Source organism: Mastomys coucha, unplaced genomic scaffold (assembly GCF_008632895.1).
Source record: "Mastomys coucha isolate ucsf_1 unplaced genomic scaffold, UCSF_Mcou_1 pScaffold5, whole genome shotgun sequence".
NCBI classification, from domain to species: Eukaryota; Metazoa; Chordata; class Mammalia; order Rodentia; family Muridae; genus Mastomys; species Mastomys coucha.
Genome location: NW_022196911.1, coordinates 105635488 through 105660120, shown reverse-complemented (window position 1 = coordinate 105660120; position 24633 = coordinate 105635488). Strand labels below are relative to the sequence as shown.

The following is a 24633-nucleotide window of genomic DNA, read 5'->3' as shown; positions in this document are numbered from 1 at the left end:
CCTCTATCTACTGCCCAATCACGGGCCTTAGCCTTTTATTGACCAGTGAACTTGGGGGGCATAGTTGCATAACATCACTTGGTGTATAATGAGGATCTCCTCATCAGGGGCGGGGTGGGGGTGGGGACCAGATCTTGGGAGTTAGTATTTAGCATTTGAATACAGAGCAGCACCAGACCAACCCCCTACAGCTGGGGGTGGCAAACCATAGACTTAATGCCAACACTTAGGAGGCTGAGGCAGGAGGATCAAAAGTTCAAGACCAGCTTGGGCTATGGAATGAAACTTGTCTCTCAGGAAAAGTTAGAATAACTGAAAACAAAAATAAAAAAAATTTTTTTTTTTTTTGGGTAACTTCTCATTTAGTTCCTCATAAACGGTAAGACAGTGGTTCTCAACCTGTGGGTCTCGATCCCTCCAGGAGTTGAACAACTCTGTCACAGGGGTTGCCTAGAACACAGATATTTATGATTCCTAACAGTAGCAAAATTAGGAAGTAGCAATGAAAATACTTCTAAGGTTGGGGGTCACCACAACAATAGGGACTAGAAAAAAGGGTCTCAGCAATAGGAAGCCTGAGAAAGGGTAAGTGGTCTGCATTAGGTATACTTGACATGGTTTCCTGAGTACCTTTGCGTGGCGTTGTGTTGTACATGGTCTGTGGACTTGTGAGTATGGGTGTGTACATAGGTGCATGCAAGCCCATGTTGTGTGTGTGTAGGCAAGGTCAATAAGGTCTTTATCACTCTCTTTTTGCAACAGGGTTTCTCACCAAGCCTGCCAGCCAGGCCCAGCCAGTCAATGAGCTTCAGGGGCCCTGATGTTACAGGTGTGAACTAGCACACCTAGCTGTACACATGAGTTTCGGTAAGTCAGACTAAAGTCCTCATGCTTATAAAGCAGGGACTTCATTGAATCCTTGTCCCAGCCAGAGAATGGTTACTTCCTACTGCTTACTATGGTCTCTGGGCTGCTATTTTTGTGAAAGATTTATGGAAATAGGCAGCACGAAAAGGATACTCCTGTGGTTCTAAACTCCATAATGCTGCCTAGTGAGTGTCAGAATGTGAAGTGTGATTTGGGGAAACAGTTACAGGGTGAGATGCTGGGAATCCTCACTACCTCACCCCCCCTCCAACTCCCCACACCTCTGTATTCTAAAATAAGATTTACTGGGGGTAGGGAAATGAGTGATGATGATGTGTTGATTAATGTTTTCAATCAGTTTGATTTCATCAAGCTTAAGAGTAATCCTGCGGTAACTGGATGAGCCTGGGGCCCAGAAGCCTTCAGAGACCCAGCAACCCCAAGAGTAGCAAAGAACAGGAGCGCTTCCCTTTTTCTGCTTCACCTTAGAGACCCAAGGACTCTGGGAAGGCTACGTCGCCATCTTTATTTAGACAGGAACCGTTTCCTTGGAGGGAGACAGTTGGAGATGTGGTTAGACCATCACCCGTTCAGAAGGGTGTGCAAACTTCTGCTTTCAAATGTAAAATGCGTCCCCTGCTTCAAGCTCAATAACATCATGCTACCAAGTCATTTATAAATGTTTATTAAGTGTCAGTAATTTTTACAAAGCAAATATTAATAGTAAAGGGACAAATTTTGTTGGAAAAGGTGTACAAAAGTAAAAAGCCTTAATGAGTAGCTTTGAATTTGTTTGGTGAAATGAAAAGCATACCTTTTATACCTCCTGTAGAAATAACTGACTGCTCCTCTCAAACAAAGCACTGACCAACCGAAAAAAAAAAATTACAACAGTATCAGATAATGTGCTTAGTTCCTGGAAAGATGTATGGAAAAAACCAAAACCAAAACTCTAAGCCACAAATACTTTTATACAGGGTAGTATAAACCATGCCTTGTTAGGGACAGCGTCCATAAGGGCTGCACTGCGTGCCTCTAATAAGGCTTCTTACGCCCTGTGAGCTCACAAGGAACCGAGAGAAGTCATTCAGGATATTTTGCGATTCTGCTTTCAAGTAAGAGGTAAAGAGAAGGTACACAGTATACAGTCCGAATCATTACCATAGATACGAAACAAGAACCCACAGCTTCCCTCAACCTCATCATTCCCGGTGCCATTGAAGTGGAACGGTTAATGTTAAAATGGTCACTCACTTTTGCATTGTTGCAGCTATGAACAGAATCAGAATTACAGAGTGAGAAGGTGGTTTATTTACCATCAGTGATCCTCATAGACCCAAAACTTAGACTTCACAGATTCAGGTAGAAATTTCATCTCTCAATTCACCTGGCAATTTCATCTCTATCAACATAGCAAAGGTCACAAAAGTCACATCACTGCCCAATAAGCACTACCACATGACTAGTGCTTTATTAAAAAAAAAAAACAACAAAACAACAACAACAACAAAAAACAAGTGGCAATCTCTGCAATTGGGAAGTTGAGCCAGAAGGATCTCAAATTCAAGACCGGCCTGGGATACTCAGGGAGACCCTGCCTCAAAAGCACAAATATACAAGGCAACAAATATAAAACAATGCTTATGTGCTATCCATGGCACTCAAAATTGGACGGTTAGCCCTGACTGCTATACAGAGGGATGAGCAGGTAAATTCAAATGCTGATCTACATTTGGGAGAACGTTACAATGTTAGTGGATGGACACTGCTCTCATGAATCCGATACCTGCCTGCCAGGCACGGCTAGAAGCATCTAGCTGATGGTATCTGAGAGGCCACCATCAGATTTTGACACAAAATTCAATCCTATTGTAAACTGACTAAGCCCTAAACTCGTACCATAAGAAAAAGGGCATCACGTGCCCCTCATGCTTTCTAGGCTGAAAAAGCCAACCACATCCCAGCTTCTTAAGAGAGAGAGAGAGAGAGCGCGAGCGAGAGAGAGGAAAAAAGAGAAAGCAGAAAATACTTTCACTCAAGCAGCACAAATCAAAGATCCGTTGAATTTAACGTGCTGACATCACAGGAAAGAGACATATAACCAAAGTCTGATTTTCCAAATAAAAAGAACCTGACAAGCTTTATTCTCCATCTTTCAAATAAAATGAAAAGAAATGAAAGGGTAAACGAGGCAGCTTTCTCTAGGTTTATTGGGGACTTCTTACAAATGTTTGACTGGGCTTTACACGTAGGATGCACGGTTCATACAGGAAATTCAAATCGACACTGATGCCTGGTCTTCTCAAACAAGAAAAAGAATGTGCTATGAACATCGCTACAAATTGCAACCCGGAGTCAGGTTTCAGATGGTTTGTTTGGGGTTTTGCCTAAATGTATCATTAAATAATGAAAGCACCAATTTGAGGGTTTTCCAAATAGCTTCAGTCTCAGGATATAACCGCATAAATTGGCCATTTTATTCTTCATATAAACGAGGCATAGCCGGATATGAATACCAACACTGAAAAGTACATGCCATCAAAATAGATGCCCAAGCATTTGGGCGTACACACTGGAAGGTAAGAGTTACTTAGAGTTGCTCTTTGCTGGATCTAACAATTCTTGTCACTTCTTGGCACTTAATGTGGTCTTACTTCCTCTTACTTTAAAGCAACAGCTGCCACTAACTTAACAAGTATTTCCCTGTTGAGTCCCAACTTGAGGACTTCACCAGAGGACCCCCTGGGTGTGAAGTACCCACAATGCACTGTGATAGGAAAACAAACAAACAAAAAGCCCAACATGCTCCTCTTCAGAACCTCCAGCCTTGCCTGGCTGAAGCTTCCCTCTGGCTATCAAGTCCCCTTTCCAGACAGAAAAACTGATATGGGCGGGGACTTCCATGGAATACAGACGGCATGGCAGAGAGCAACATCTCAGGCCGTTACAAGATATCTAAGTGGCAGCTGCACATCTTGAATTAAGATCGTAAGAAAACATGGAACAAAGCCCTTTCCCCATTAAAAAGAAAATTAAGGTCTAAATCTGGGTTGTTCTTTTATTTATAAGGCAACTCTGTAAAATATAAAAAAGATTTCAAAGTCAACCAAGACACTTGTGTGATTCTTTGTCAGTAAGCAGGAAGGCTGCGGGACTGAAGGAGGAGTCTGGATTAAGCACAGTCACTCCATGCACCCCGAGATATGCACAGACCAATGCCCCCACAGAGCCTCAACTCCAAGTCATGGCTCAGGGACTGGGGGAAGCCAGTACACTGAGGGGTGAGCACCTTTTCAATTCTGTTGGCTAAATTTCATCTCCCTCTTCACACAACAGTATTTCACTTCACAAAAGGACATGACTTTCAGGGTGTAGGTGTCAGACTGCAAATGTGGCTTTTTGGCTAAGCCTCACTGTTCTTTAAATTCTAAACACTCCTGTCTAGATTACATGTAAGTAATCCACCACTTCAGAATGTATCTAGACGGCACTGGGTTCTAAGATGCTGCACGCTTCAGAAAGGAAGCGGGAGGTGCTCACAAGGATGCTGACTCTAGTCGGGAGCTCTTGTTCTTTCTTGGTAAAGGTCACAGTGGAGGAACTCAGAGATCCTGCTCTGTCAGGCGGGATTCTGTGCTCACCACAGAGCTTAAATGTAACTAGACACAACTGCTTTCTGGAGGGACTAGTTGCTGCCTTCACAGCAGTTAGTTGTGGCCAATGCACAATAATGTTTGCTAAACTGACACAGAACACGGGTTACTGTGTGCACACTCAAATGCTCATCAGCACTGCAGTTATGCTAACCCCGTGAATTTAAATGACATATTCTTTTTTGGCAAAAAAAAGGACCAGATGTAGAACCATTCAAATCTCCATGAATTATGCCAACAACACCTACACTGTGACACTGGCATACATGTCTTAAGCTCATGATGTTACCAAGGCAAGAAAGCACTGGATTTTATACCCAGAATGACAGTGAAAGCTCAAATCCAAGACAAGTCAGGTCTCTCAAGTACACACTAGGACCCAGCTCTCGCACCTTCCAGCAAGGAAAAAGGGAAGCCACTGCCTGTGGGCCTCAAAGTCGGCCAAGCTTTCAGGGCCCAATGTCTTGCCTGAGAACATGGTAAGACAGCAGGCATCCCTGCCCTCGTGCATTCTCCTGGGAAAGCAGGGACAAGTTCAGGGTCTACAAACTCACAGGCCAGTCGGCACATGACAAATGGTCACTGTATTGAATCACAAGCTACTTCATGGGCACGGTTTAACCTAGCAGTGGCGTGTGTGTGTGTGTGTGTGTGTGTGTGTGTGTGTGTGTGTGTGTGTGTGTGTGTAAGGCAAACCTCCTTAAGTATGGGCCAAAAGAATTCCTTATCCTTAGATACATTCTTTAGACGTTCAAATGTACCTCAATGAAGCTGCGTCTCACACATAATGACACACATAACATGTACAAACAATCTCAGAGAGAGACACTAACCATGAACAGGGTACAGAAAGGACGCCTTCATGAACAGTTCACAGGAAGTACTGCCCACCAAGCTCTCGGCGACCAGAGAACCCGAGAGCGCCACAGTTCAGAGCTGCTGAGGCTGAGACGGTGGGGCAAAGGGAAGAAGACCCGACAGTGATTCCCTCCAGCAAGGCACAAACGCAAGCAGACAGAACCAGGAAGGCACACCCACGGCACTCAGGTGCTTGCCCTTTCTAGTCCTTATGGCCACCATGTCCCTAGCATGGCACATGAAGTTAGTGACCGCATGCATGGCAAAAGAAACTGCATGTCATGGGTCACCTCAGATCAACATAGCACATGTACCAGCTGTGACCGCATCAGCATCAGGCTGAGATCCACATTGTAAACTTAAACACTAAGACATTACCTTCAGAAATTAAAGGAACTGAGAAAAACAAACTCCTGCTGTGTGTGTAAGGAGGCTAAGCAGCCTGTGGGCCGAGACTGCTGCTCCTTCAAACTTTTCTCTAACAGCGATTATAGAGCAGGGCTCACGCTAGCCAGGCATGTCACTGCTGGGTAAGGCACTCTCACTTTCTAGAGCTGAATTCTCATAATCTCATCCCTACAAGTACTTAAAGATACTGCCTTCTTGGCACTGCAGGAGAATTAGGAGAATTCAGTTTGCAAGCAGAAGAATTCAAAGCCTGAAATACACCTAGTGTGAGGTTGCCAGGAAGTTATAATTGGATCTGAATGTAAGCCACAGAGAAACTGACCAAAGCTCCAATTCCAGCAGACATTGGTAATGTGTTAATTCAGCCACAAACTAAAGGCCACAGATGGACTAAGATTTCCAAGAAGTTAGACACAGAATTGAGATTCTTCTAACTGCTGTTGTAAACTGCTATTTAAAAAGAAAAACAAGACAAACAGAAAACAATCAAAATCACAACAAGGTATTAAAATAGCAAGTCTTGTCATCACTGGAGCATAAGCTGCTTGAGGTTGTCATGAAGGATTGTGTCCTTCACGTCTCGGAACACAAGGCGGATGTTCTCCGTGTTGATGGCGGTGGTGAAGTGGTGGTACAACGGCCTCTGCTGCTGGTCCCGGCGTTTCCCCCGGAAGCATTCCACCAGAAACTTTTGGACGTCTCTTAAGCAGTGTGGGTCCCCTTCAAATTCTAGGAAATAGTCTTTGATGCTTACAGCTTGCACTTTCTCCTCAAGCAAGTCTGTCTTGTTTAAGAAGAGGATTATAGAGACATTGCTGAAAACCCGATTGTTGACAATTGTTTCAAAAATGTTCAGAGATTCTGTAAGGCGATTGGTCTGGCGATCCTCCATAAGCACCTGGTCAAATTCACTTGAAGAAACAAGGAAAAGTATTGATGTCACACTGTCAAAGCATTCAAACCAACGTTTCCGTTCTGATCTCTGGCCTCCTACGTCAACCATTTTGAAAGGAACATTTTTAATTTCAAAGTCGTATTCATGGATGCCTTTGGTGGGTCTTCTGGCAAGCAGAATATCCTGCTGCGACGGAATGTAATCCTGGAAGAGAAAAGGGTTTATACTTAGAGTCCACAAGTAGCAACCGGCCCAGTAAATGGATGTGCAAACTAAATGATTAAAAAACAACTGACTGGCTGGGCAGTGGTGGTGCACGCCTTTAATCCCAGCACTTAGGAGGCAGACACAGGCAGATTTCTGAGTTCGAGGCCAGCCTGGTCTACAGAGTGAGTTCCAGGACAGCCAGGGTTATACAGAGAAACCCTGTCTCAAAAAACCAAAACAAACCAACCAACCAACCAACCAACCAACCAACCAACCAACCAACCAAAAAAACCCCAACCAACTGGGGGTTAAGAGCACTGACTGCTCTTCCGGAGGGTCCTGAGTTCAAATCCCAGCAACTACATGGTGGCTCACAACCATCTGTAATGAGATCTGATGCACTCTTCTGGTGTGTCTGAAGACAGCTACAGTGTACTTACATATAACAATAAATAAATCTTTGGGCTGGAGCAAGCAGGACCAGAGTGGGGGAAAAAATAAGCTCCACACTGTCACCCACATGTGAAAGACTTCACCTAGCGCAAATGATTAATCATACGCATTTCAGACCTTAGGCTAGTCTGCGTCCAAGTAATGGTTCAAGCAGCTCTCACTCACTGAGGAAGAGCACACTCTGAGCACCAAGTCCTGCGGGGAACAGGACGTTCACACCTGGAGGGCACTCACACTAGCACACTTATCAAGACTTTTAGCTCTACTGAACCTTTATGTAACCACTGCTATAGTGACTAGGCTGGTGTTGAATTTGTCACAATCCTCCTGTCTCTGCCTTTTGAGTGCTAGGATTACACATTTACTCTCCCACACAAGTAAATGTGTGAGTGAGTGAGTGAGTGTGAGAGTGTGTGTGTGTATGTTTAAGTTGCCTTAAACTTACTGTGTTGTTCTGGCTGACCTGGAACTCGTTGACAATTCCCCTGCCTTAGATTTACAAGTGCTAAGATCCCAGATCCTGTCACCCTGACTAGCTTTCTGGACTTTGTGACCAGGGAAACAGTAAGATCTTGAACAGAGGCAACTGCTAGTTGCAGGAATGAAAAACTGCACCTGGTAGCACACTTCCTTGAATCCCTGACTGGTCCTTCCTTCTTGGGCTAGCACTTTCCCACAAGTCCTATGGCAATCCCTGACTGGCCCTTCCCTCTTGGGCTAGCACTTTCCCACAAGTCCTATGGCTTTTTTGGCAATACTTGAATAGCAACAGTTTGAATATTATCTTCATGGTCAAAATATTTAAAAATCAAGACAGGGTCAAAAACCGTGACTTCACAAGCTGTATGGATTTGGTGCCTTTCTAAGGGCTCAATACAGAGTAGGGTTTCTGCAGCTTCAGTTGGAGAGAGGCAAACACAGTTCTATGGTCTGTCCTTAAGTTCACAGAATGGCAATACATCTCAACACAACCAGTCTCATTACCCTCTCTCCACGCTGACTGTGTAATCTCCATTCCCTGCAGATGTGGCTTCAGAACTATTCTCACCCTACTACACAGGCTGGGATTGGCCTATACTATTTATCTATGAGCTATTTGTTGATTGCCTACTTTGTGTCAGGCACTGTCACTAGGCACCAGGGATTTAACTACTGCAATCAATGTAGGAAGTCCTGGTCCTCAGGAAAGAATGGATAAAAGAAAAACAAAGTAACCATCAGCATGCTAGATGCAAGGAGGAAGCAAGGGCTGATACAGATAGGGAGAGATGGCAGCTGTGTTAGCCAAGCCTCTGGCTGTACCAGTACCAGGGTGGAGTTCAAGGTCATTTTTTACTACATGGTAAGTCTGAATCTAGTCTGAGATATAAGAAACTTTGCCTCAAAAACCAAACCAAACCAAAACAAACAAACAAACAAAAAACCCATCCATCCAACAAACATCAAAACCCCAGCAACAATGAAGTGGATGTACATCAATGTTGTGCTTAGAAAAACCTGCCTGAAAAACAGAAAAGCAGATCAAACAGGCTTTTTAGACTGTAAGAAAGCACTCTTAAAAAAATATTGGGGGCTGGTGAGATGGCTCAGTGGGTAAGAGCACTGACTGCTCTTCCAAAGGTCCTGAGTTCAAATCCCAGCAACCACATGGTGGCTCACAACCACCTGTAATGAGATCTGACAACCTCTTCTGGTGCGTTTGAAGACAGCTACAGTGTATTACACCAGTGCGAGCAGGGCCAGAGCGGGCGGAGCCAGAGCGAGAAGAGCGAGCATCGGTCCTGAGTTCAATTCCCAGCAGCCACGTGATGGCTCGCGGCCATCTGTACAGCTACAGTGTACTCATACACATAAAATAAATAAATAAATCTTTAAAAAAATATTATCTGTGCATGGTGCATGCCTTTAATTCCAGTGGGAGGCAGACACAGGCAGAGACCTCAGTGAGTTCAAGGCCAGTATGGTCTACAAAGCAGGTTCCAGGCCTATGGAATGAGACCCGGTCTCAAACAAACAACAACAAAAATCAGAGCTAGTCTGGGGTCTGGAGAAGGCTGCTGTTGCAGAGGACATGGGTTTAGTTCCCAGGATCCACATGGCAGAGAGAACTCTAGTTCCAGGAAAACCAACATCCTTTTCTGGGTTCCCAGGGCACCAAGTAAGCCCAGTAGTGTACATACATACATAAACATATACATATACATATACATATACATATACATATACTCACACAAATGAAATTAAAATAAAAACTAAAAAAAGTGTTCAAGGCTCGAGAGGTGAACTCAGTAAAGTGTATGCATACAGCGTGAGCCTGAGGTCCTGAGTTTTCGTCCCCACCCAGCATCCACATAAAAAGGTAGGTGCCAACAGAGCACCACCTATAATCCTAGAGCTGGGGATAGGAGATAGGAGGGCATGCTGCTGACTGGCAGTCTAGACAAATGTATTAGTTCCAAGTTCAGGGAGAGACCCTGTCTCAAAGAAACAACTGAGGAAGACACACAACATCAACCCTAGCCACTCCACTAGCGTGTGCACATGTCTGTGTGCACACACCCCTCAACACATTGTTCCCTCATGTTTTTCTCTGACTGTGTTATGTGACAAACTAAGTAATAAAGAACTCAAGTTCTAGGAGATAATTATATTTGAGGGAAGTAGGTAGAAAATACTCCTTGAAAGGCAACATATACAATTTAAAAATTAGGTTTCGTTTTTTTGAAATAGGCTGGCCTTAAACTTATGATCCTCCTGCCTCGGCTTTCTGACTGCTACAATTAGAATTCTGACTCCTGCCATCACATCTAGCAGAAAATTCAATTAGAAAATATAAGGAAAATGTAAAAATGAACCTGCTAGAGAAAATAATACAGTGCCCAGTGCCCTAAGACCTTGGTATTTTTTTTTCTTATAGCAGGGCAGTCCTGTGCCTTCATCAGCATGCCAACCCTGAAGTGTCAGAACCACAGCTCATCTAACTCGGCAAAGGCAGCTGCACTGGGCTTCATGACTGACAAATGCTTCTGGGGCACAAGGTGTAATCAGTGAACCCTTAATTGCACCTGACTCTTGGACAATACAGCCACAGACAGTAGTGCTCGCTCCCTGCCCATCATTGTACGGGAAAGCCATGAGCATGCCCAGTTGAGTCACTGGCTTGGAGGCAAACACTGGAAAGCTAACGGGGTCTCTTCCCAAGGTAGCTCTGTCTTCTCAGTCTCCTCTGCAGGCCCGAGAACGCAGCCCCAGTCACTGAACTCCAGCACAAATGGGTCCTGCTTTATGTCTGCTACAGAAAACCCAACAACACTGAAGAACAACAGACAGTGTGAAACCTCATTTTCAAACACAAATCTCTTTCATGTTGATAAAAAAATCAGAAACCTGTCAATGTTTGCAGGAGGGTGACTCAGGTCACTGGCACTGAAAGAAAAGTAAAGGCTGACTGGCTGGTGTTCTCTAACTTTCCTGACAAGCTGCCCCAAACAGAAGCAATGCTATCCCCATTGCTGCCTCCAAGCATCAACTGCTGAAGGCAAACCCACAACTATTGTCTTGAAACTTACCGGTACTCCAAGTTTATCCAAGTTATCCAGGAAATACTTTACAGACTCACCCTGAAAACAAGAAGGAAACAAAGTTAGGAAGGCTTGAATGCCACACTTTATGTTGTACTGTGGGGCTGTATACTTGGTCCAAATATACTTTGGGTAGTCCCATTCAGAGAAGCTGAAGCAGGGGAATTACCAAGTGTGAGGCCAAGCTGGGCTGCACAGGGAGACCTTTGTCCCAACCAAAAAATGAAACACAAAACAAAGACTTTGACAAATACTAACTTTAAAGCACTACTACTGGGGCTGAAGGGGTAGCTGGGCGCTGCTGGCCCAGCATGCTCAAGGCCCTGGCCAGTCCTCAGCATTACATTAAACAAATACACGAACAGCCAATGGAAGCACGACATAGGCTACCACCTTTGGTATGGCTTAAGGAATGACTGCAAGACATTTGCTCCTGAACTTGGCCTGTGAATACGGGTCAGCCTGGCTGAAAGAAAGGAAAACAATGCTTAGCACTACAAAAATGTCACTGCAAAAGGTCTCAGGTCACAGCAAAGATCTTTGTTATGACATCAAACTTGGTAGGTCTTCTCCCTGAAGGCTGAGTGACTGTGAGACTTAGCAACCCTACCAATGCGCTTCTCAGATCCTGCCATCCTAGGGCCCTGGCTGCTTGTCCTCTGAGTGGGTCTTTACCTGGCCACAGCTCAGTGGCACCTGGCACTGGTCATTTGGAACAGAGGAGAGCAATTAAGCTATGCAAAGCTTTCAATGCTGCCATGTTTTATTATACAGCATTTAAAACCATATCTGCCAACAATTCTGTCAATTTTATCAAGTCTGTAGGAAGCTGCTGCACTCACTGTGGCAGACAGATTTTGGGTTTTCTATATTCTAACACTCGGTTGAAAGCTTAAGCTTTATACTAGCAGCAACATAAATCCAGGTTATTTTCCTTGAAATAGTAGGATGACGAAGCATCCGAATGCCAGTGATTCCTTTAAGCAAAAGCAGCATGCCCTGAAAGGGGCAGCTGGAGCGGCTCACGGTGAGCCTCGTCATCCTTCAGCTTCTCCAGCAAGGGTCCAGTTTCTGATTCAATCCATATTCATCAGTAAGACACTCAAAGTGAAGACTGAACACAAGGACCCAGTTTACTGCTTAGTCCAGGGCAGTCTTCAGTTTGGGGGTGTGTGTCATGTCCAGATACACTTCTGGTCACAAAAACAGGCTGATGAAGAACACAATCAATATGGTCTGAGGCTCACACACTGATCTGCTCTTTACCTGAGGTAGAGATGGCTGCAAGGTGCTGGGAATCGAACCTGGGTCCTCTGGAAGAGCAGCCAGTGTGGAGCCATCTCTTCTGCCCCAAGTTTCCCCTTTCAAACTGGGTAGAATCCATTCCCTGGAGCAACCTGTGCTCTTTGTAGGTTTGGAATTCCCTCCACCCCCAAATACAGTGAAGCCACCAAGCATTACGGGAGGCAGAACATTTAACGTGCTTGAACTAATTTGAAGGCAATTTCTACAGTTGAACTGAACACAAATGGGGAACTGGGCATCAGCACAGGACAGGTCATTTGTAACTGTCATTTACTGTTTCTCCCTCTGTCTCTAATGGGAACACACAGTGACCTGTTTTCAAGGACCTGGTAAGGGTAAAATGAAGTTGCTATAAAATTTATATTTCAGAGTAAAGAACAGGGATTGTGCCACTGGCTCCTGGCCTGCAGGAACTAGATATACTCGCCCCCACACACTTATGAAATAAATAGAAAAAAAATGTGTTTGTGTGAATGTATGTGCACACTTGCGTACAGTTGTTTATGCTTGTGCATGTGAAGAGAAGTCAGAAGAGGGTGCTGATATTCCCCCCCACACACAGTGTGTGTGTGTGTGTGTGTGTGTGTGTGTGTGTGTGTGTAGTCCTTTTTGAGACAGAGTTTTTCCCTGAACCCAAGGTTTGCATTGTGTAGGCTAGGCCAGCAAGCCCCAGTGATTTTCCTGTCTCTGCCCACTCGGAGGTGGGACACCTGGTTTTTTTATATGGCTGCCGGGATACAAACTCTGGTCCTAGCAAGTGCACAGCAAACATGCCTAGCTGCCGAGCTGACTCTCCGTCGCTGAGTACTATCTTTTTTAAACAAAAAATTTTAGTTCCCCTCCTCAGGGTTTTGCTTTCTTTTCTTTTCTCTTCCTCCCCCTCTCCTTTCCTTTTCTTTTGAGGCAGGAATAACCAGGACTGGCTCTGAACTCACAGCAGCACCCCTCAGCCTCCTGAGTGCTAACACTGCAGCCTGACAGTTTTAACACCGCTCTCATGAGCCGCAGCTCTGAACACACAATCCCCTGCACTGTCCAACCTCAGCTACAGGGATGCTTTGCTAGAGTTACACAGTTCTTTTTTAAGATTCCTGCTAAGCTCTCCTGGGTTCTCCTCCCTACACAGGTGAAAACACTGAGTTCATTCTTCAATAGAGAATCTAGACAAGGATAAAAGAAACCAACTGGTGGCATAGCGTGAAATCCTGGCACAGAAGCCAGCTGGTGGCACAGCCTGTAATCCTGGCACCTAGAAAACGGAGGCAGCCTGAGGACCAGTTCAAGGTGATCCTCAGACTGCAGTTCAGTCAGCCTGGGTTATGTGAGCCTTAACTAACTAACTAACTAACTAACTAACTAACAACAAAGAATAAAAGAAAAAAGAAAAGAAGTTCCTCATCCAGTTAACAGTAAAAGTTCAACTACATAAAAAACATTTGTGTCATTTACCTTATGGAGGTAACATAAATCAAAGTTAAAATACCCTCACGCGAGTACTGCCTGAACCAGTAATTCTCCTTCCTTACACGTAAGGACTTACGCCACCCTCCTGTCTGAGAGGGTTTGTGTACACATCCTTGTGGCATTACTGATCTATACAAACCTCTTAGAAAGCTAGGAGCATTATGTTCCATAAAACATTTAATGGCCCTGTCTGATCCAAGGAGTTCCTCAGCATAAACAACAGGATGCACACAAAAGGACAGTGAGGCCAGGGTGATGGCCATGGGTTCCACAGTCAGTGTGACACCAGCCAGGGTATACAAGACCCCATCTCAAACACTACCCGAAAGGAATGACTACATAAAATGGCATCTATTCAGTGATACCTACAACAATAAAATCTGGAGCTTTATTTTTCCACATAGAATTAAGAAAGAAGTATCTTAAGTTATCAAGCACAATCATCTGGATCAGTCACATAGACACACCTGTACTATTAAATGCTAAACTGAAAGGGTAGACTATAAAGTCAAAGCCTACAATGTTGACCTACAAGGCATTCTTTAACTTTTGCAAATGTGGATGGAACAATATTCACAAAGCAGCAAAGCCTGATCCAAGTTTATGTCAGGGTCGTTAGTTGTTTATCCCACACAGCTAACTTATTCCAATGTTTTCATGCACAGAAACGATGGTCATTATCTGTTGGTGCTTGGCCTTGCCGTGCTGTCATTTAAAAACCCCTTCATTCTATAGCACACCTTGATTCAAAGATCTGTGACACCATTAGCTTAGCTGGATATTAAATTCATTCCTTAAAGTATGGGCAAAGGTAACTCTGTAGCATTGTATTATCTTTTTTCTGTAACTGAGAGAGCTATGCCTGGTCGCTAATGCCTGTAACTGTAGCACTGGAGAAGCTAAGGCTGGGGGATGGTCCTGAGTTTGGGGGTAGCCTAGTGTATAAGGTGAATTCCAAACAAGCTTGAGCCAAGTGAGACCCTGAAGAATCAAGAGAGAAAGAGGGGAGGGGGAGGAGGAGAAAAAAAAAATCCTGTCATGTGTCTCCTTTTAGAACTACAAAGACTTAAATGGTTCAGATGCATGCTGGTGTTCCAGAGGACTAGCTTGGTTCCCAGTACCCACCCAGCAGTCAGCAGCCACACCCTTTGGCCCACTAGTAATTCTCTCTAGTCCAGGGACCGGATGCCCTCTTGTAGCCTCTGTGGGCACCTGCACTTGTAAACTCATACCTGCAAGCATAACTAAAAGTTAATCTTAAAGATTATTTTTATTGTATCTTATTGTATGTGTACGAGTGTTTGCCTACATGCATGTTCATAATACCACATGTGTACAATACCCACAGAAGCCATGAGTGTCAGATATCCTGGAACTGGAGTTACATATGGCTGTCAAGCTACTATGTAAGGGCTGGAGACTGGTCACATGGGAACTGGTACCTGAACCTGTGTCTTCTGCAAGAGTAGCAAGACACTTAAACCAGGAGATGTTTGCCTGCCCTAATAAAAATAAATCTTAAAAACAAACAAACAAACAAACAAACAAACCTACATACACACCTTCCACCATCCTCCTGCCTGTCTCTCAGTGCTGGGTTTCAGCAAGACTGACTGAAGTAAAGGGATTCATCTGAAATCTTGAGGGTCTAAATTAGTCTGTACTTTATTTATTAGAAATTTAAAAATCTCACAAAACCCAAGTGGTATAATGACCACAGAAAACTGTATGTAACACAGAAACAAAACTGACAAAAATCAAGTCAGCCAGGGCTACATACTGAGATCCTGTCTTCCGACAGAGAGGAAAAGGGCATGTGCGACTGCCATCAGCCCTCAGTCTCTAGTGACACGACAGAGAGCAAGTCTGGACTTTCCACATTCAAGACATGGAAATGAAAGCATTGTAAATTCCTTCCATTTAAACGTATGAGTGACCTTCTACTATTTCAAGTCTTGCCTCCCCTAGTTCACCCACATTTACTCTAGGACATAAACAGTGTTAATCCTGTGGCAAACATACTTTGGTTAAAATTAAGTCTCCAATCAAACAGAGTATGTTGGGGCTGGAGATAGAGGGCAATGTGGCTTCATTCTCTCTCCTTGCCTGCTGCCCCCACCCCTTTCTGACAGGGTCTTGCTGTGTAGCCTATCAGCTTTGAATTCGAGACAGTCCTATCAACACCTCTCAAGTTCTAGAAATTATCAGCAGCTTTTAAATTTTATTGATGGGAGAAAAAACTCTATGATCTCAAAAAAAAGTTAAAAACAACAAAAATATGTAAAATCAGCAGGTTACCCATGGACACATGGCAGTGGCTCTGTACTGGGGACCTAGGGCTTCTGATGGTCCCTGTGGATGTGTCCTGTGTCTGGATGTAGCAGGCTCTCCCTCCAAGACCATGTGAGAAGGAACAATGAGCTGCTCAGAGCAGGCCGCCCTAAGGCCTTTCCCTGACGAGCTCAGAGGGCCAATCTCCTCTGGCTTCCTTACACCTTTTCCTGACCTAAGGCCTTTTCCTGACCTAAGGCCTTTCCCTGACCTAAGGCCTTTCCCTGACGAGCTCAGAGGGCCATCTCCCCTGGCTTCCTAACGTGAGGAGCTCAGAGGGCCATCTCCACTGGCTTCCTAACGTGAGGAGCTCAGAGGGCCATCTCCCCTGGCTTCCTAACATGAGGAGCTCAGAGGGCCATCTCCCCTGGCTTCCTGACGCTGCTGTAAAGGAGAGCTGCTTTCTCTCAGCCTGAGTGAGAGATGTGAAGTCTCCAAACTTCTCCAGCTCCCAGTTTCCCCAACTGTGAAGTAATGAAGGGAATTCAATGATTCAATAATCACCCCTTTTCTGTATAAGGTACACTGACTTAAAGTTGGAGTTTCCTTTCAGTATAGGCCATGTTATTAATCTGAATTTTGCTTCTGTTGTCTCACTATTCTCTGTAAATACAATGCAGGATTTCATGGAATACTCAGAAATACTACGGCCTTAAGACTTGAAATTGGGTTAGCTTTTCCCAGTCTATTCTCTACTACTGAAAGAATTTTAAATCAAATTTCAAATAAAAAACTATTTCCTAGTTAAGAGGTTAAGCGTCAATGGTTAAGAGCACTGAGTGCTTTTTGGGAGGTCCTGAGTTCAAATCCTTACAACCAACCATAATGAGATCTGACTCCCTCTTCTGTTGTATCTAAAGACAGCTACAGTGTACTTAGATAAACAAACAAATCAAATAAATCTGTAAAAAAAAAAAAAAGAGTACTTTATGTCACTTCTAACTCTTTTTTTCTCTTGTCATTTAGGTTCCATCTAAACAATGGCACTGTGGCCTGCCCCACAGAGCCTGTGGCAGAGGGACTCAGTGGGGTTCAGTTACTTTCTAATGTTCAAAACCCTGGGAGGCTACACACGTTACTTCATATCAGTTTTATCAACTTGTATCTAAGCTAGAAATAGCCATCTTGTCGCTCCAGCCCCTGCTTGCTCGCTCCGGTGTAATTCACTGTAGCTGTCTTCAGACACACCAGAAGAGGGCGCCAGATCTCATTGCGGGTGGTTGTGAGCCACCATGTGGTTGCTGGGATTTGAACTCAGGACCTTTGGAAGAGCAGTCAGTGCTCATACCCGCTGAGCCATCTCGCCAGCCCCAAGAGTCATTTGTTAAAACATACTTTCTTTGCTTGAAAACACACACTGGTTCCAGGGATCTAAAAGCTGAAACTTAACCGGGCAGTAATTTCTATAAAGAAGACAGACAGAGCACAGTCACAGGACACCTGCTGCCCAAATGAGAGATGGCAAATCTGAAAGAGACACAGGGCAAGACTTGGTGTGTGTTGTTTTCTGAAGAATACTGAATTTTAGCTGGAGAGTCCAAGAATAGGCAAGAAGAAACTACTTATTTTTTGAGAAAAAAAACTACTAAAATACTGTCAGCTTTATGACAATAAGGAAAAGACAACTTTACTTAGACAGCTTAAAGCCTTACACAGGGTTCAGTAGTTAAGAGCAGCTGTTGCTCTTTCAGGGGACCCAAGTTCAGATCCCAGAACCCAAGTTAGGTAGATGGCTCACAACCACCTATGATCCAGCTGCAGGGAATCCAATGCCCTCTTCCAGCCTCTGGGGAAACTGCCACATACATGAATGAGGCAGGCACATACAAATCTTACGCTGGAATGCAACTTGGCAATACGTAGTAATGCCTTAAAAAGACTGTCTCTGGGGCTGGCTCAGTGGGTAAGAGCACTGACTGCTCTTCCAAAGGTCCTGAGTTCGGATCCCAGCAACCACATGGTGGCTCATAACCACCCATAATGAGATCAGACGCCCTCTTCTGGTGCGTCTGAAGACAGCTACAGTGAATTACGCTGGAGTGAGTGGGGCCAGCAGAGGTCCTGAGTTCAATTCCTAGCAGCCACACACATGATGGCTCATGGCCATCTGTACAGTTACTGTGTACTCATACACATAAAATAAATAAAACAAATCTTTAAAAAAAAAAAGACTGTCTCTGGAGTAATACCAAAAGAATCGGTACCACTCCAACCACAGAAGTCAGTTACTTTTGACAGAGAAGCACTGGATTCTTTTTATTTATCTAGACTGCAGATCAGATGTCTACTATCCACAAACAATAGCAGCCCACAGGCCAAATCCAGTCTACCGCTTGTTTCATGGCTCATTTCTAAGTGATTGGGAAAACATGAAGGGGGTATTTTTAACAGGTGAAATGGTATAAAATCAAATTTCAGGGTCTAAAAATAAACTATACTGGAGTGCAGGCAGCCACACTCATTTACTCGTTGAGCATCCTGACTGCGTCCACACCCTGCATCAGAGGAAGCAGTGGACGTAGAGCCCACGGGTGACACTTTCACAGCTTTGCACCACTGCACAGGGCACTGAGCTTCAAGCTGAGAATGCTTCACATGGCACCAGTATTGCCAGCCTATCCCTGCCCTTCGTCTCTCTCACACAGGTAAGTTCATACTCATCACGAAAACAAAGAGGGGTTTGAACACTATACTTTTAATATGCACCAAAATACCAGTATTTGCCAGTGGTGGCGCATGCCTTTAATCCCAGCACTTGGGAGGCAGAGGCAGGTGGAGTTCTGAGTTCGAGGCCAGCCTGGTCTACAGAGTGAGTTCCAGGATAGCCAGAGCTATACAGAGAAACCCTGTCTTGAAAAAAAAAGAAAGAAAGAAAGAAAGAAAGAAAGAAAAAGAAAAAAAGGAAAAAGAAAATGCCAGTATTTGTGTTATTGTGGAGTTAGGGAAGCATCATGTTTCCTATGTAATGACACTGTAGCTAAACTAAAAGAACACCATGTGGGTAGCATTTGCAGACTAACCATCTCTACCTATTTCTAAAATTTCCATGTGGTTCCCTGTTATCCAAGCAAGGAGTGCTATTCACTGCTGGAGAATTAAGTCCTGTTTGACTGCAGCAGCCAGACAAGTCTGTGCAGAGATGACGGACTGTTAAGTTTTTCAGTGAGAGCAGATGCTCAGAGCTGAGGACGGCAGGAACAACCCAAATACCAGGTGGATCTCTGAGTTCGAGGCCAATCTGGTCTATATATCAAGTCCCAGGCCCGCCACAGCTCTACATCAGGACCCTGTTTCAAAACAAAGCCAGTAACAATAACAAACAGACTAGTGATTTCTAGGACTTCCCTCATTCTTGCTGAACTTCCTACCAACAGTGCTCAGCCAGCTGTGTGTACCTGAAGAACCAGCCTGCAGACAGTCTGGATGCATATCTATTTACTCAAGGAGAATCTGTTCCAAGAAACTGAGCCGATTCTAACTGAGCACAGCCGCCACTGGACTCTGACGGGAAAGCAGAGTGAAGCGAGACGGGAGTGGGACAAACGCACAAAGCTGTGAATCGGTCTGGCACTGAATTCCTCACCAACAGGTACTTTGTGGGAAACACTAAGTCTACCAGTGATGACAAGGAATTTAATCTACTCTTCTGAACTAAGCATCACTATGATCAGGAACTTGTCGGAAGTAAGAGCCACTATTCATCTGGGAAACGTAGCTTAGTTGATAGAACGATCGATCTGCCTTAGCATGCGTCAAACACTGGGTCCTACCCTAGCCCCAAAGTGCCGTGGCACATGCCTGTACTCTCTGCAGCTGGACAGAGGCAGGAGGATTAGGGTAGGGGTGGGGGCTTTAAGACCATCCTCTGCTTCACAGCAAGTTTGAAGTCAAAATGAACAAGATGAGCTCCAGTCTCAACAGAGAAATGACAGAGGTAGATAGGGCGGGTTAAAATAAGTATTCTGACATGCACCTTACAAGTTCAGTGTCGTGGGCTGGAGAGATGGCTCAGTGGTTATAGGCTATGCTCACGACCAAAACAAGGTTCAATGGCTCAAGAGTGATGACAGTTTACTAAATTTTCTGAGCACTGGGATAGTTCTTCTGCACAAGAACTATCCTGGGCTGGAGAGATGGCTCAGCGGTTAAGAGCACCCACTGCTCCTCTGAAGGGTCCTAAGTTCAAATCCCAGCAACCACATGGTGGCCCACAACCATCCGTAACAAGATCTGATGCCCTCTTCTGGAGTGTCTGAAGACAGCTACAGTGTACTTACGTATACTAACCACTGCCACCGAACACTGGGTTTTGAATTAGCTTTGGGAAGAGTAGATTCTACTCTTGAAAAGGTTCAACCTAAAGTTACAAGGTGAAACAGCCTTTTTTGGAGAAGCTTATATTCTGGAAACTCATCTCAACAACGGCCATGATGACTGAATCTCTAGCAGCGTCAAACTGTTTTTATACATTCTCCTCTGGTCAAAAGAAGTGAAAACCCGTCCACACAAATTTTCAGTGCACATCCAGTTCCAAACTCCAACTCCAATTCCTGAAGCATCATTCAGGTCCAAAACCCATTTAACTGCAAATTCAAGCTTCCCCCAGCCTTTCCCGGAGAAGTGCTTAGCATGCTAAGAAGCACAGGGGAAAGACCTAGAATTCTTCTCCAGAGTACCTCTGCCCAGTGAGATCACATGCTCGCGGGGCAGCGTCTATCACATTTTGCTGCTCTGAAGATGGACCAGGGCCTCACACATGCTAGACAAGTACTCTACCACTTTCAAGGATCAGATACGTAAAATGTTACAACATATTAACATTAATGGGTGAACATTTATGACTGGTTTGAAGGTAATAGTAAGCACCTGAAAAGGCAATACACCCAATTCTTCTGACCAGTAAAACCTCTTACAAAAAGCCATGTATAGTTTTATTACATTTTGAATTGCATTGCTAAAAAAGTTTATAGGCACTTGTATTCTCTCTTATAATACGAATGTTTTCTGTGATGTTCTTCATTTTATGTCTTGGCATGAGAAGTCTCCACTATATTATCTAGTCCTTTAGGAAATGTGTTCTAGAAATTTTGAGACTTGTTGTATAACTGACTGACCTAATTCACTATTTAAATCGGGCTGGGTTCAAACTCAGAGACCCAGTGGCTTCAGAGACCCAGTGCTAGAACGTCAATGTGTGGTGCCACATCAAGTACTTTTGTTTTGAGGTGAGTCATGATCCTTCTTCCTCACCCTCCAAAGTATTAGAGACTACACAGCTCATGCTGCCACACCCAACTTAGATAAATGGGTCTTCTTACTGGTATTGGTCAGAATTGCTTGATGTGCCTATTAAAAGAACAGATTCCCTGGTCTACTATAAACCTGCCATGCCAGACTTAGCAAGCTGCAAGAAAAATGACTGTGAGGTTGCTATCCTTCGGGTCACTTCATACTGTCATGCATTTTAAAATCAATAGATCAATCTTTTGTGACTATAGGAAGTTAACTTTTTAAAAGCCTGATAAGGGTTAGCAAGATGGCTCAGGGATTAACAGCATCTGCTGCTGTTCAGAGGACCCGAGTTTACCTCCCAGTACCTGTTCTGGGCAGCTTACAAATGCCTGCAACTGCAGTTCCAGAGGATCCAATGCCACTGGCCTCCACAGGCACTTGCACAAGTACACACATGCATTAATTTATTTAAACTTAACTAAATTTAAAAAATATAAAAATAAACCTTTAAAAGCTTGGTTAAAAAAAAGTTAGAGATTTCTCAGTGGTTAAGGACACTGACTATGTTCCAGAAGACCCAGGTTCAAGTCTCAGCATCCATGTGGTAGCTCACAACCATCTATAATTCTAGTTCTAAGGGATCTGAAGTTCTTTTAGTCTCCGAGGGCACCAGGTATATAAGTGATTTACAGGCATCCATTCAGAAAAAATACACATGTGCATAAAAATTAAATAATGAAATAAAAAATAAAAGCCTGATTAAAAATGCCAAGCTACTAAGAAACTCAGCTAGGAATTTATTTTTATTTTATTGTAAGAGTAGGTTTTAAGCTACACTGCATATTCTTCATAATTCAATTAAGTCAGACTCATATGCACACTTACACAAATAAAGACTCCATTTGAGTTTAGGGACAGCCTGGTCTAAAATGAATGAATGAATGAATGAATGAATGAATGGCTCATGGATAGGGTTAGACACAGGTTTAATACTGAGAAGTTCATCTGACTAGGAATTGGTACTATATGAATTTTAGAGAAAACTCTGGGGACAATAAAGTGTCAAGGATCCAATCTACATATATTGCTTGGTTAAAATCTATCAACCAGCTGTGGTGAGCCATCCCTATAATCCCAAAACAGTCTGAAGCAGGAGGATCTTAAGTTTAAAGCCAGCTGACTAGCTAGAACTACACACACACACACACACAAAGAACCTGTTGACAAAAATAGCAAGCCAGAATTTTATATTTAAATATTTAGCTAGTTCCAAAAGAGTATACCATCGCCTATATACTCTACTATAATTATACTAACTATAATTATAGTAAACTATAATATACTATTATTTATTCTCTTAAAAATGAGCCCTGAGGCCAGGCGGTGGTGGCGCACACCTTTAGTCCCAGCACTTGGGAGGCAGAGGCAGGCAGATTTCTGAGTTTGAGGCCAGCCTGGTCTACAGAGTGAGTTCCAGGACAGCCAGGACTATACAGAGAAACCCTGTCTCAAAAAACCACAAAAAAAAAAAAAAAAAAAAAAAAAAAAAAAAAAAAAAAAAAAAAAAAAAAGAGCCCTGAAGCCCGGCATGGTGGCACGTGCTTGTGACTCCCAGCACTTGAGGCTGAGACAGGAAAGATGCCTGAGTTCTGGGACAGCCTGGACTATACATACAGTTGAGAAAAGCCTGAGTTCCAACCAAAGGCCCCTCCCTGTACACCTTTCTCCCTCCTGTCCCTGGCACTAGTGCTGGACACAACATCTTCCCTTTTTGTCTGAGGACCTCATAAGGAGAGATAGAGATTTCCAGTAGAAGAGTCTGCAGAATAGCTAATCCTGTCCATTTTACAGATTTAGAAAAGTCTGAAGGTCAATAATTACATGGCTTATCCAAGACGAATTTAGGGGGTGGAAATTGAAAGAAAACTATTTTAGTAGCAAGAATTGAAATTCTTGGGGTTTTTTTCCACAGTAAGAATCAGTTGTTGAAGAAATCTGAATTGAAGACATACTCATTTTTACTTTCTTTCCACTGACTGTGGTTTTCGCCAGCTGCCCTTGGCCTCAGGAATACCCTCCTGTTGTTTGCCTGAGGGTCTGTACCTTTGGAAGCACCTTACTTTGAACTATGGTCCTGTATAGAAACACCTAGACTCAAAACTCTTGCTTCCTGTCTCCTGGGACAGGATTATTATCTGGTGCATAGTGACAGCTCCAGGACCACCTGCTGGAGGCTTTGTATGTAACTTCCCCTTTCCGACATCCTGTTTCCATCTTGTATTTCTCCAAAGTCAGTCACTGAAAGTGTAGCATGTGGAAGGACGGTCATCAGAGTAACAATTACTGCGTTGTATCTGCTTATAAAGACAGACAACAGAAAAAACAAGCCATAAACCTAAATGCATATAGCTCAGTTCTTCCAAGATATCATGTCCATTTATGTGTTTCAGTATGTCTGAAAATCGTGAAAAGCACTATGGGAAGTTACAGTATCAAGATGATATAAAGATAACAAACATTCAACGACCTTCTGGTGCGAGGGCAAACATTAAATGCTACCACCAATTAAAAGGCATGCAAGGAAAGTAATAAGAGCTGCAAAGGAGGACATACAAGTAGAATTTAAAAATCACATTTATTCATGTGTGTGAGTGTATGTGTGCGCACATGCACAAGCTGTGGCACATGTGTGGAGATCAGAGAGCAACTGGCAGGAGTTGGTTCTCTCCTCCCATGGCATGGGTTCCAGTCATCTCACTGGCTCTCAAATAGGACTTGAAGGGATTAGATGATGGTAGATCTTCAGAACTGCCCTTTTCTCTAAGTGGATTTAAGTTTCTCGTCTTCTAACCAAGAGCCAGGCAGGGTGGGGCCTAGGCCAGGTCTCCATCTGCAGAGATTAGGAACAGCCACAGATCATACTGAATTTGAAAGGCTTCTGGCCACAAGAAGTAGACATTCTAAATGCTAACACCAGGACATTTGACGAAGGTCAAACTCTGCCAACAAGAACTGTAGGGACTATGTATGGGTAGGGACTATGTATGGGTATTATATATGTCTAACTTCATGGTACTGGGGACTACCTTCAGAGCCTCTGAGGAGGGTCAGGAGACAAAGTGCAATCTGCCATTCAGAGCTTGTTTGAACTCTAGGAATTAGCTCAGTGATACAGTGTTTAACTAGCAAACCTAAACCCCTAAATTTGATCCACAGCACTGGAGGAAATAAAATGTTTTTGAATATAAACCATCATTGCTTAATCTCATAAAATGTGAAAAACTTAAATGCAAGGCAATAAGTACGTCTCTAAATAGGAAAATAAGTTTGCTTTGAATAAAAAAAGATTTTTTTTTTTTTTTTTTTTTTTTTTTTTTTT

The 24633-nt window shown here is 43.7% G+C and overlaps 1 protein-coding gene across 1 annotated transcript in view; it reads right to left on the bottom strand.

The window, feature by feature from the left end:
- Positions 1-1536: 1536 nt before the first annotated feature.
- Gna13 (G protein subunit alpha 13) overlaps positions 1537-24633 on the bottom strand; it is a 40929-nt gene continuing 17832 nt past the window's right edge. Inside the window, exons 3-4 of the mRNA XM_031350844.1 lie at positions 10911-10961; positions 1537-6885 (exon numbers count right to left, since the gene is read on the bottom strand). Of these exons, the coding sequence (XP_031206704.1) occupies positions 6313-6885; positions 10911-10961 (624 nt within the window). The 3' untranslated portion in view covers positions 1537-6312. The remainder of the gene's footprint in view (positions 6886-10910; positions 10962-24633) is intronic.